The sequence below is a fragment of the Entelurus aequoreus genome, linkage group LG14 (genome assembly GCF_033978785.1).
Source record: "Entelurus aequoreus isolate RoL-2023_Sb linkage group LG14, RoL_Eaeq_v1.1, whole genome shotgun sequence".
Taxonomy (NCBI): domain Eukaryota; kingdom Metazoa; phylum Chordata; class Actinopteri; order Syngnathiformes; family Syngnathidae; genus Entelurus; species Entelurus aequoreus.
Window position 1 is genome coordinate 46,868,324 of NC_084744.1, and position 14,303 is coordinate 46,882,626.

General features: G+C 39.5%; 1 protein-coding gene across 5 annotated transcripts in view; it reads right to left on the minus strand.

Annotated features, from left to right (window-relative positions):
- Positions 1-14,303, minus strand: part of ankzf1 (ankyrin repeat and zinc finger peptidyl tRNA hydrolase 1) — a 28,805-nt gene that overhangs the window by 5,011 nt on the left and 9,491 nt on the right. For all 5 annotated transcript variants that reach the window (XM_062070014.1, XM_062070013.1, XM_062070012.1 and 2 more), the window contains exons 6-13: positions 13,016-13,125; positions 12,773-12,926; positions 9,223-9,445; positions 6,641-6,739; positions 6,243-6,407; positions 6,047-6,154; positions 1,976-2,267; positions 1,783-1,894 (exon numbers count right to left, since the gene is read on the minus strand). In XM_062070014.1, coding sequence (XP_061925998.1) covers positions 1,783-1,894; positions 1,976-2,267; positions 6,047-6,154; positions 6,243-6,407; positions 6,641-6,739; positions 9,223-9,445; positions 12,773-12,926; positions 13,016-13,125 — 1,263 coding nt within the window. The remainder of the gene's footprint in view (positions 1-1,782; positions 1,895-1,975; positions 2,268-6,046; positions 6,155-6,242; positions 6,408-6,640; positions 6,740-9,222; positions 9,446-12,772; positions 12,927-13,015; positions 13,126-14,303) is intronic.

The window sequence follows — 14,303 nt, forward strand, 5'->3', positions numbered from 1 at the left end:
ATTCCCTTGTTACTTCATTTACAAAATAGCCGATAAAAAGGCCTAGAGTTCATTTCAAGTGTGGTATATTCATTTGGAATCTGGGGAGGTCATCTCTCAATATGAAGTCCAAAGAGCTGTCACCATCAGTGAAGCAAGACATTAGGCTAAAAAAATCAAAAACAAACCCATCAGAGAGATAGCAAAAACATTAGGTGTGGCCAAATCAAGTGTTAAGTACATTTTTAAAAAGAGAGAACACCCCAGTGACCTCAGCAACACCAAAAGACCTGGAAGACCATGGAAAACAAGTGTGGTCGATGACTGACCAATCCTTTCCCTTGTCAAGAAAAAGCCCTTCACAACAGTTGGCCAGATGAAGAAAACTCTCCAGGAGGTCGGTGTATCTGTGTCTAAGTCAACAATTAAGAGAAGACTTCCCCAGAGGAAATACAGAGGTTTCATCACAAGGTGTAAACCATTGGTGAGCCTCAAAAACAGGAAGGCCAGGTTAGAGTTTGCCAAGAAACATCTAAAAGAGCCTGTGCAGTTCTGGAACAACATCTTATGGACAAATGAGACAAAGATCAACTTGTACCAGAATGATGGAAAGAGAAAAGTATGGAGAAGGGAAGGAACTGCTCAAGATCCAAAGCATACCACCTCATCAGTGAAGTATGGCGGTGGTAGTGTAATGGCGTTGGCATGTATGGCTGCCAGTGGAACTGGATCGCTTATATTTATTGATGATGTGACAGCTGACAAAAGCAGCAAAATTAATTCTGAAGTGTTTGGGGCAATATTATCAGCTCATATTCAGCCAAATGCTTCAAAACTCATTGGACGGCGTTTCACAATGCAGACGGACAATGACCCGAAGCATTCTGCGAAAAGCAACCAAAGAGTTTTTTAAGGCAAAGAAGAGGAATGTTGTGCAATGGCAAAGTCAATCTCCTGACCTGAATCCGATCAAGCATGCATTTCACTTGCTGAAGACAAAATTTAAGGGAAAATGCCCAAAGAACAAGCAGGAACTGAAGACAGAGGCCTGGCAGAGCATCACCAGGGACAAAACCCAGCGTCTGGTGAAGTCTATGAGTTCCAGACTTCAGGTTGTCATTGACTGCAAAGGATTTGCAACAACGTATTAAAAAGTGACAAATGGATTTATGATTATGTTAGTTTGTCCAATTACTTTTGGTTCCTTCAAATGTGGAAGGCACATATAAAATATGTTGTAATTCCTACACCGTTCACCTGATTTGGATGTAAATACCCTCAAATTAAAGCTAAAAGTCTGTACTTAAATAAATAATAAATAAATGGGTTATACTTGTATAGCGCTTTTCTACCTTCAAGGTACTCAAAGCGCTTTGACAGTATTTCCACATTCACCCATTCACACACACATTCACACACTGATGGTGGGAGCTGCCATGCAAGGCGCTAACCAGCAGCCATCAGGAGCAAGGGTGAAGTGTCTTGCCCAAGGACACAACGGACGTGACTAGGATGGTAGAAAGTGGGGATTGAACCCCAGTAACCAGCAACCCTCTGATTGCTGGCACGGCCACTCTACCAACTTCGCCACGCCGCCCCATTACTTAAAGCACATCTTGATTGTTTCATTTCAAATCCATTGTGGTGTTGTACAGAGCTGGAATACTGAACATTGTGTCAATGTCCAAATATTTATGGACCTAACTGTAGATAAAACAATTATTTGATCATGATTTATCTAAATTAATCAACAGCAACTAATTGACAGCACTAGTTTATGTATATCAGAGTTGAAACCCTTACCCGCGCCTTATTGTAGTCATATTTGTCAGGATTGTCAGCCATGTATTTCCGATATACATTCCTAGTCTCCTTGTCGGGGCTGACATTATATGGCGTCTGCCCTTTTATGTCACTACAATAGAATACATTCACGACTAAATGAAGTCTGGACGTAGATCAACAACATGTTGAAATTGGACACAACATTTCCAACCTGAATGTGGGGTCTGCTCCAGCGTCCAGCAGCAGCCTGACGACTGCCTTCTGAGCAGCTGCTGATGCAACATGCAGCAAAGTGAACCCTGAAGAGTCAGTGCGCTTATTAAGAAGACTTAAAGGACCGGAAACATCCGTGGCGTCGCCCTCTGACAGCTCCAGGGTCTTTCCGGAAAGATGGAGGAGTGAGCACAGGGCATCCACGTCCCCAACTTTGCAGGCTGTGAAGAGGGTATCTCTCATGCTGTACTCCCAGTAGTCATCCCCTGCTACTAGATTCACATTTTTCTCTGTCAAACAGTACAGGTGTAAAAATAAGTTACACTTTTTACCAATTGCTTACACACTACATTTTAAATGCTCACACAGTTAACAAAAGTCTACACACAGTAAGCAAAACCCCTGTGCAGATTTGCCTAATATTAGGCATAGACTGATTCAGTTTATAATATTACACACAATGCTATACACCCACCTTCCCATCTTGCACACATATAAGGATTGTGATACACACATTTTTACACCTTACACAAAGATAAGGATTGTGAAGTTCCTTTCTGGTCAATCCAGAGGGTTGGCTTGCAAACAACCACACAATTGAACACATTGGATAATCACATCCACCAGGTGTAAAGACACACACTGCAAAAAGCCAGTGTTCAAAAACAAGAAAAAAAAAATACAAAAATTAGTGGTATTTTATTTGAACTAAGCAAATTTATCTGCCAATAGAAGAAGAAAATTCAGCTTGTCAAGACTTTACAAAACAAGTAAAATTAGCTAACCTCAATTAACCCAAAAATACCTTAAAATAAGTATATTCTCACTAATAACAAGTGCACTTTACTTGGTAGAAAAAAAAGAGACCTTTTTGCTCAATATGCTGAAAAATATTCTTAAATTAAGTACATGCTAGTGCCTTTATCTTGACATAATGATATGCGCTCGGCATCATGATTTTTTTTTTCATTCTTGAAGTAAGAAATGATTACTTTGAAAAAGTAGTTTTATACTTGTGAGTGTTGATGACACAGCTTTGCAACAGTTGATATTCTAGTTTCAAGCATGTTTTACTCAATATAGCTCATAAAATCTCAGCTACAAGCCGTAATATCTTACTGAGATCATTTAGGACCAAAACACTTAAATCAAGTAAAACACTCCAACATAAAATCTGCTTAGTGAGAAGAATTGTTTTATCCGACAGAAAATAAGCAAATATCACCCTTTTTTGAGATATTTACTCTTACTTAGATTTCAGTTTTTGCAGTGCACAGGTGATACATTGAAAATACGGCTTTCAAGTGGGTGCTACAGCTATATAGTTTTTTCTATTTCTAATTGTTATCTCCAGATTTTTTTTCAAACCTTTTTATTTGTCTCAGATTTTAATTAGTACTGCATATCATTGTTGACTACTGTGATGTTACTTTACCTGACTGTGGTCAAAATAAATATTTGCAGTTTGCAGCGTCATTGTTGCGCACTTCTTGAAAAGATTACAGGATATTTTTACTTTCTCTTTAGGACCTTACGTATAGGCTGACTTCAAAGTAAACAATGACGATTGCTGTGGATTTCCCAATATATTTTGTCAAGTTACAGTAATCATTCATCACATATGCTAAAAAGGTTGGGCAAAATGCCCCAAACCTCTTCACACACGACTGTGTGGCCTCCCAGAACCACACCAGTATCATCAAGTTTGCAGATGATACTACGGTCGTCGGACTGATCACCGGGGGAGCTGAGGCAGCGTACAGAAGGGAGGTAGCGGAACTGGTGGCCTGGTGTCAGGATAATAATCTCTCCTTGAACACAGACAAGACCAAGGAGATGATTATTGACCCACGGAGAAGGAGTGCACAGTACACACCTCTGTACATAGGGGAGACAGAGGTGGACAGGGTGAAAACCTTTAAATTCCTCGGGACCCACATCAGCGAGGACCTCACCTGGGCTCACAACACCCAACAAACAATAAAGAAAGCCCAGCAGCGACTGTACTTCCTAAGAAGGCTGAGAAAATTTGGCATGCCACCCAAAATTCTCAGCAACTTCTATAGAAGTACGGTTGAGAGTGTCCTTAGTTAAATCACGGTCTGGTATGGCAACTGCGGTGCTAAGGACAGGAAGGCACTACAGCGAGTGATTAAAACTGCTCAGTACATATCAGGAGCAGCCTTCCCCTCACTACAGGACATGTACTCTACCAGGGCCACCAGGAGAGCACACAACATCATAAAGGACAGTACACACCCTCAGCTCAGTCTCTTCAGCCTCCTACCATCAGGCAGACGATACAGGAGCCTGAAATCCAGGACTACGAGACTGACAAACAGTTTCTACCCACAGGCCATCAGGCTATCCTGAAATCCAGGACTACGAGACTGACAAACAGTTTCTACCCACAGGCCATCAGGCTATCCTGAAATCCAGGACTACGAGACTGACAAACAGTTTCTACCCACAGGCCATCAGGCTTGTGAATGCTAACTTGTGAATGCTAGCTCCCCCAGCTACACCCCTCCCCTTTTTACTTTTTACTTTTGAACAAAAGACAGCTACCATGACCACCCCCGAACTGTGAACCATCACTGTAGACACTTTTCACCTTTGATCACTAAAGACACTTTAAACTGCTGCAGTGACCCAATGTCACCACCAATTTATACTGTTGACTGTGAATCAGAATGTGCAATAATGTTATGTTACTCACTGTGCCTTGTATATAGCTTATACTATTTTTTAATACCTTATTTTAAACTGCTAAACTGTAAAATTGTTATTTTAGCTAAGTACCGTGTGACTTGTTGAAGGGTGGACTAGCAAAGTAAGATTTTCATTGTACAGCAAAACTGTCTAACTGTGCATATGACAATAAACAATCTTGAATCTTGAAACATGGGATTTCTTATAGTAAAATAGGGTTTTTTACAAATGTGTTTTGTATTTATCACTGTTCTGGGTAACTCACTCCAATAGTGTCTTATCATTTGAAGTCTGTGTGAGTGAGATGACAATAAAACTGCATTTTTACAAATGCTTGCTTTATTTTGATGAACGGGCGTATGTTTTGACCGAAGTGTGTCATTTTGCAAATAATCTAGGAATTAAGAAAATTGAATGTGGTGTTTGGAAAAGTGTGTATATCCTTTTGAAAAAATACACAGTTAGTAAAATTGTGTGTAAGCAAATGGAAAAAACTGTAAACACTAACAATACACTATAACAAAACATAAAAGTAATAAAACGCAGTACATTGAACACACAGAAATAATTATTCAATTGTTGATTAGCCAATTGATCAAGAAGATGTCAAATGTCCAGACAATCATTTTACAACAGAGATCACAATTATGCTAGATCCACTAACTAATTAGTATGTGTGACTATGGCCACATTCACACTGCAGGGTAGGATGTTCAATTCAGATTTTTTTTTTGTCAAATCTAATCTTTTTATGTTTAATTCGCCTTATGATCCGGTGCACCGTTTGTATGAAAATAGACCCACTCATCGGCAGTGTGCCTTGCAATCCGGTGTCCACTATGGTCCGAACGCAATTGTGGCAATATCAAGGATTTTTTTGCAATCAAGGTCAACATTTTCCGAACCAAATTAGTGTGTCTAGAAGATTGAGAAGGAAGAGTGCAAACGTTTTGGCTCTTGCAGTTTGTGGGACAATTGCTTCGACGTCTGCTCTGAAGAGCGTGTGGGCGAGCAGTCCAAGACAGGAGGGGTGGAACATTGGCGTGAGTTCCTAAAACATGTCCCCTTGTTTTCTGCTCATTTGTCAACTATTTATTTTGCAAATGTCTATTTTGGCGAATAATTATGACCCTTATCTCTTTTTGATGATACATGAGTCCGAGGAACGCGACCTGAGTGGTTGGAATGCAGTCGCATCGGATACATACCTTATTTATATCCAGATACGAAAGAGGAATTTGAAATTGTACTGTTCACATTGACATGAAAAAATCCGATACAGGTCACATATGGGCAAAAAAATCTGAATTGACCTGCAATGTGAACAAAGACGTTTGTCAGTAAGAAGCAAACTCACCTTCTGAATTGTTCTTCCCCCTACTCTTTATCTTTGATTGTGTCCGCTGAGTTGTGTCTTCTTCCTTGTCTTTGTCGTCCATTTCGGTGTTCCTGAGCTCTGCCGTGTCTAACAAAAAAAAAAATTAATAATTTAATTGCTTTGGAATAAAAGACTTGCTTGGCTTTCTGTAAGGACCACACTTGATAAGACTCACCCTCTTCTTCTTCCTTCTTTTTTTGTTTCCTCCTCTTTCTTCTATTCTGTCTGGAGGGTTGAACTTCAAACTCCTTGAGATGCTGACTTCCCACGGTCAATTCCATCATGACGAGCTGAATCTCACCTTCTTGCTCCTTATCTGAGCTGCTATCGCAAGCCTGTGCTGAGGTCCACACACAAAAATAATAGTACTATTAATCATCGATGATTATGTATTCAATTTTAGCAATGCACATTTTAATTCTGTGATTAAAGCACTTGTCTATATTAATAGGACACTTCATTAGGTACATCTGCACAATTTAATGAGATTAGTTTATTATTGTGGTTGTGATAAACGGGTGTGTACAACATCAAGGTACCAAAGTGAGAACTGTTCCCAACATTGAAACTCACCTTCCTCCTGGTCCACCTTAGGTGGTGCTGCAGGCTGGACAGTCTTCTTCCATGGCTTTTTTGGTACGTTGCTAAAGGTAGACATGTCAGTGTCCTTCCCTGGATCAACACATTGTGCAGACATTGTTACATCATACCCAATCCTCACGATCTTTCAAAATGTTCCACAATAGTAATCCGAACAGACTACGAGCACATGGGATAGACCATATACCAGACACAATACAAAAAGGAAGTAGGATTAAAGAGTGTTTTTTCTGTAGTTTGATTATTTTGTGTCAATATTCCAAAAGTAGTTTTGATGACTTTGACATTTTTTTAGGATCTTCAGCATTCTTCTTTAACCTTTTTTGACTCTCCTTTTTTTGTGATTGTTCCAGTCTAAAAATTGTAAAACAAATACCTACCGGTAATTGATGTTTTAATCATTGTATACACCTAAATGTGGACACTAGATGGCAGTAAAGTGCCGAGCTCATCAAGTACAGAGTTCATTGTCAAATTATTACAATGCTTATTTCATTCTGACTAATAGTAATAATTAATTATAATGACACAAGACTGCAAGTAGCACACTTTCTCAGGGTGTTTTATGCTTGAAAAGGGTTTGTCTATCTTAAACATTCATTTAAGTTCCAACTTATTTACCCCACACATTTAGGAGCATATCTGAACTGCCGAGAGCGATCTAAAACAGTAATTTTTGCTGCTAAGTGAGAGACGATGAGCGATTACTATTACACTTCAACATCTGTCATGTAAAATGATGGTATTTTTTTTTTTTTTTGTCATAAAGAAATACAATCATGTGTGCTTACGGAGTGTATCCCTGCAGACTGTATTGATCTATATTGATATATAATGTATATATAGTGTTTTTTATGTTGATTTAATTTTAAAAAAATAAAAATGTTTTTTTTATCTCTTGTGCGGCCCAGTACCAATCGGTCCACGGACCGGTACCGGGCCGCGGCCCGGTGGTTGGGGACCACTGCTATAGAGTATGTATGTTAGACACATTCAAATCATTGCTTGTAGTAAGTCATTCCCCAAAACCAGTGAGGTTGGCACATTGTGTAATTCGTAAATAAAAACAGAATACAATAATTCGCAAATCCTTTTCAACTTATATTCATATGAATAGACTGCAAAGAGAAGATATTTAATGCAGAACTGAGAAAGTAATTTTTTTTTGTGCAAATAATCATTAACTTAGAATTTAATGGCAGCAACACATTGCAAAAAAGTTGGCAGAGGGGCATTTTTACCACTGTGTTACATGGCCTTTCCTTTTAACAACACTCAGTAAACGTTTGGGAACTGAGGAGACCAATTTTTGAAGCTTTTCAGGTGGAATTCTTTCCCATTCTTGCTTGATGTACAGCTTAAGTTGTTCAACAGTCCGGGGTCTCCGTTGTGATGTATATTGTGCCAAACATTTTCTATGGGAGACAGGTCTGGACTACAGGCAGGCCAGTCTAGTACCCGCACTCTTTTACTATGAAACCATGCTGTCGTAACACGTGGCTTGGCATTGTCTTGCTGAAATAAGCAGGGGCGTCCATGATAGCGTTGCTTAGATGGCAACATATGTTGCTCTAAAACCTGCATGTACCTTTCAGCATTAATGGTGCCTTCACAGATGTGTAAAATACCCATGCCTTGGGCACCAATACACCCCTATACCATCACAGATGCTGGCTTTTGAACTTTGCGCAGAGAACAATCCGGATGGTTCTTTTCCTTGCTGTTCTGGAAGGTACGACGTCCACAGTTTCCAAAAACAATTTGAAATGTGGACTCGTCAGACCACAGAACACTTTTCTACTTTGCATCAGTCCATCTCAGATGAGCTCGGGCCCAGCGAAGCTGACGGCGTTTTTGGGTGTTGTTGATAAATGGCTTTCGCTTTGCATAGTAGAGTTTTAACTTACACTTACAGATGTAGCGACAAACTGTAGTCACTGACAGTGGTTTTCTGAAGTGTTCCTGAGCCCGAGTGGTGATATCCTTTACACTATGATGTCGCTTTTTGATGCAGTACCGCCTGAGGGATCAAAGGTCCGTAATATCATCGCTTACGTGCAGCGATTTCTCCAGATTCTCTGAACCTTTTGCATACATACATACATATTACGGACCGTAGATGGTAAAATCCCTAAATTCCTTGCAATAGCTCGTTGAGAAATGTTGTTCTTAAACAGTTCGACAATTTACTCACGCATTTGTTCACAAAGTGGTGACCCTCGCCCCAATCTTGTTTGTGAATGACTGAGCATTTCATGGAAGCTGCTTTTATACCCAATCATGGCACCCACCTGTTCCCAATTAGCCTGTTCACCTGTGGGATGTTCCAAATAAGTGTTTGATAACATTCCTCAACTTTCTCAGTCTTTTTTGCCACTTGTGCCAGCTTTTTTGAAACATTTTGCAGGCATCAAATTCCAAATGAGCTAATATTTGCAAAAAATAAGTTTGAACGTTTAATATAAGTTGAAAAGGATTAGCAAGTCATTGTATTCTGTTTTTATTTACCATTTACACAACATGCCAAATTCACCGGTTATGGGTTTTGTACTTACCATGAACATGAACTGTGGAAAGCACATGGTGTACCCGCTGTACTTCTCGAAAGGTTGCCCTGCGTGTGGCAAAGGGGACGCTACGGATCTTGGAGTCCTTTTTGTCCAGCGGACTCGTACGGCCGCCAAAGAAGATTGCTTTATTGTAGCTTGGGGCTCGTACAAATACGGCAGACGCTTCCTTCAGGTGCTCACCCCAGGTCACCAAAAGATCCTGAATGTCCTGCAAAAATGTAGAAGTGTTAATCTTGAGTTATGAAGAAACAAAATATATTAATATTTTGTTCTGTATGAATAGAAAACGTGTTAATGTAGGAGAATAATGAATAATGAAATAAATAATAAATGTTTTGCATAGAAAAATAATAAAACGTGTTATTATAGGGCAAATTGCTAGCATCATAAAATATGTTTTTAAATGTACAGGCAAAGTTTTTAAGCAAACTTTACATTTTCTTTACTATCGTATAAAAAGAAGTTATAAACAGGCTCTATGGTCATCGTTATCATTTCCTTCATTGCTATCAGTGCTAATTATAATGGTATTAATAACGATACTGTACATCAAATTAAAAAGTTGAAGTTTCCCGATGTGATTACGTACACCGGTACGAATCTAAACCGAAGGGGCAGTTTTTACCCATAAATGTTTGTCACCTACAGATTCAACACAACTTTTTCAATTCAGATACAAAACCGATTTTTGGGGAATTTTTCCTATCATTCACAATCCTTATGTAAGACAAGCAGACGTATGTATTTCTTTTTTTTAATGCATTCTAAATAGTAAATAAATGCGATCAAAAGACTGCTTAAAATGGAACTTATGGGAGTTGCTCTAATCTGCCTCTAAAAGCCCTTGGAAAAACATCCTCCATTATAGTTTTTTTTATACATGCTGTAAGTATATATGTAACGTAGTAACAGGCACATTAATAACAACAACATTTACTATTTGTGTATTTTGATCATTTTAAAGGCCTACTGAAACCCACTACTACCGACCACGCAGTCTGATAGTTTATAAATCAATGATGAAATCGTAACATTGCAACACATGCCAATACGGCCGGGTTAACTTATAAAGTGCAATTTTAAATTTCCCGCCACACTTCCGGTTGAAAACGTCTATGTATGATGACGTATGCGCGTGACATCAATGGTTGATACGGAAGTACTCGGACCCATTGAATCCAATACAAAATAGCTCTGTTTTCATTCCAAAATTCCACAGTATTCTGGACATCTGTGTTGGTGAATCTTTTGCAATTTGTTTAATGAACAATGGAGACTGCAAAGAAGAAAGCTGTAGGTGCGATCGGTGTATTAGCGGCGGACTACAGCAACAAAACCAGGAGGACTTTGAGATGGATAGCAGACGCGCTACCGTGAGTACGCTGCTTTCTTCCAAACATTTGATCGCTTGCCCGTACGTGCGTGTCGCTATGTGCATGTCACGTACGTAACTTTGGGGAAATATATGTTTCTTGCCGACTCTGATGGCGGCCGGGCTGTCGTCGAAAGCTACAACGCCTGCCGCCGCCGCCGTCCTGTAGCTAAGTTAGCTTCAATGGCGTCGTTAGCAACAGCATTGTTAAGCTTCGCCAAGCTGGAAATTATTAACCGTGTATTTACATGTCCATAGTTTAATAGTATTGTTGATCTTCTGTCAATCCTTCCAGTCAGGGGTTTATTTATTTTGTTTCTATCTGCATTTGAGCCCGATGCTATCACGTTAGCTCAGTAGCTAAAGAGCTTCGCCGATGTATTGTCGTGGAGATAAAAGTCACTTGGAATGTCCATTTCGCGTTCTCGACTCTCATTTTCAAGAGGATATAGTATACGAGGTGGTTTAAAATACAAATCCGTGATCCACAATAGAAAAAGGAAAAAGTGTGGAATCCAATGAACCCTTGTACCTAAGTTACGGTCAGAGCGAAAAAAGATACGTCCTGCACTGCCTCTCTAGTCCTTCACTCTCACTTTCCTCATCCACGAATCTTTCATCGTCGCTCAAATTAATGGGGTAATCGTCGCTTTCTCGGTCCGAATCTCTCTCGCTGCATTGTAAACAATGGGGACATGTGAGGAGTCCTTCCTCCTGTGACGTCTCGCTACTTCCGGTATAGGCAAGGCTTTTTTTTTATCAGCGACCAAAAGTTGCGAACTTTATCGTCATTGTTCTATACTAAATCCTTTCAGTAAAAATATGGCAATATCGCGAAATGATCAAGTATGACACACAGAATGGATCTGCTATACCCGTTTGAATAAAAAAATGTCATTTCAGTAGGCCTTTAAGCATACATTTTAGGCATTAATTTAAAAACGCATCACATCGTTCGCTTTTTTCCCCAACTACATCACTGCTTTCTACTTCCTGCAGACATCAGACTTCATGACAGCCAACAAACATAATAAAACAACACTTACTGTGCAATGTCTGCTGTCATTAAGATGCCGACTGATAGAATCTTATGTTCCCGTTTCAGATGAAAAATGACTCATTATCCTCGCAAAGAAAAGGTGGGTGGAACCAAATGTATTTTCATGTCGTTCTCGCCATTTACGGGCCTAAATTGGCTGTCAAAGTGTACCAACTTGTCGGATTGCACCCTCGTCCTTCTACTATCCAGGTGAGAAGCATTATTTATGATGTACAATAAGCTTTTACAAGCAAAGGAAGCCAGAAAGCAGCTTACCACTCGATAATGTAAACATTGGCACATACGCTTGTGACCACGGTGCTGCAATAGTTTGTCTGCGTTAGCGCTTATAATAACAATATCACTAATACTTGGTAAGTATTCAAGTCACAAAAGTTGACGCTTTTTGTATGGTTTTGTTTTATGGGTGTGATACAGGACCTCGCGTCGGCTCCGCTGTAAACGGACTTTTATTTACACTTATTTACGAGTTACAATGCATTAAAAAAAAAAAATACATCCTAATAATTGTGACTGATAGGTAATTCCAAAAAAGTTGCAGTTCCCATTTAAATATCGGCTGATAGCGATATTATTCCTATTAAATATCAGCATGAATAATACTATATACCTTTATGTACTTTTTTAGTGTACATTCAATTTATTAAGTTAAGGTCACAATGGAGTAAGTTGAATGAGGCGGACACGTTTTTTACTGGATACTTTCTGATACACTTCTGCCTTGCAGACTTTGTATCTGTAAGTAATCTGCAGATATACATATTTCATTTTGTTCATACTGAAAAATGTCATGTTTTAGACTGCAATGTTGTTCAATTAAGGACTCTTACTATGTAGGTCTACCCCGTGAATTTAGATGTGTAGCTGCCAGCTCCTAGGAGCCTATAGCCTATCATTTTTGCCTTTTGTAAATGACTTGATGAAAATACAAGAAAAGACCAACCACATGTGCTTATTAGATGTGAACTGGCTCTCCAGCTTTGCACATTTGAGCGCTTATATCATAGATTTTAGATGTAAGCTGATATAATCCGATACTGTTTTTTTTACTGATATTGGACCAACAGACACCCTTAGTGCAGACCACTGTAGTGTAGTCTTGCCTTGACAAGCGCTGCCTCGTTATATCGCCTGAGAGCGGCTCCTGCAGACTTAGGTGTGTGACTGCGGTTTTGAGAATCTCTCAGTCCTTGGGCGGTGCCCCGCTTTGCACGAACAGTGTATCGATGGAAGGTCTTGTGCTGTAGGACTTCTTTTCTGAGGAAAGAAAAACATAATATTGAATTTGAGACAATACATTTCTTCTATTGAACTACTAGCCATAAAATGTGTTAAAACAAGCATACCCCTGGAACACTGCACCAGCAAAATGGCCTCCCCCCGTCATGAGGATTATCCACAGTGTCTTCTTGTTAATGGACTTCAAAGACGAGGCCAGGTCTTGCTCTTCATCTGACTGACCAAAAAAAATTATAATTGTTAGAAAAATTATTTGTAAGTTATCACACAACTCTTATGCTTAAAGGCCGTTGCTATAGGTATTATCAATTGTGCTGAAGTTGTACTTTTCTATCCGTGCAAAGGGACAACTTGTGATCCAAAAATTGCGAGTCGTCTCGTATCAGTGTTTGTGTCCAGAACCCGCCTGCTGACTGCCAAGGGCGAACATCGAGTGCCGTGACGCAGACAGAGCAGAGACAGGGCGATATCACGAGTGTCAGCACATTTGCATTTCATGAATAGTCATATATTGTGTCTAACTGGGGCTGCTGAGATTACCTCAATTCCTCAGTGATGTAACCAGGGACCTCCCAAATAAATAGAGGAGCACGTGGGACTGTTACCTTAGACCGTAGGTTGGTTCTGTAACTAAGAGTACAACCCAAAACGTCTCTCCTCATTGAGCTAAATTTAACTCTGTCTCTGCATGATTCCTTGCTTCTTGTCTGTTTAATAGATGTCATCAGTGTTTGAACCTGACAATAATAATTAGTACAAACATTAAAAGGTCTCATATAATGCAAACTTGTTTTCGCCACTTTGGAGAAAAGAAGCACTTCAATGATCCGAGTTTTTACGACAGAAGACCAGTGATAGGCAAATTACTTTGAAAATGATATAAATTAAATTAATTCAATTACTAATGGAATAACTTGTCAATAAATGTAATCAATTACTAGGGAAAGTAATGAATGCGTTACTTCCTTTTTTTTAAACTTTAAATATCTTGCGTATTGTGGCTCGGTTTGTAGAGCGGCCGTGCCAGCATCTTGAGGGTTCCAGGTTCGATCCCCACTTCCGCCATCCTAGTCACTGCTGTTGTGTCCTTGGGCAAGATATTTTACCCACCTGCTCCCAGTGTGGGTTTCACTATGTAAATGGCTTTGAGTCACTAGAGAAAAGCTCTATATAAATATAATTCACTTCACATACAGTTGAGATATGTTTCATGAGAGTAGTGTGTGAGTGTGTGCCTTTAAAAGGCAGTGCCTGTTGCCATGGTCCATGGAGAATAGCATTAGCTGTTAGCTCCTGTCGAGTCTGACCAGTCTTCCCTCTCAGGTAATTAAAGTCACTGGTCAATCCCAAATTCTTTAGATGACATATATGCGGAGTAAGGACCATCAAGACAGA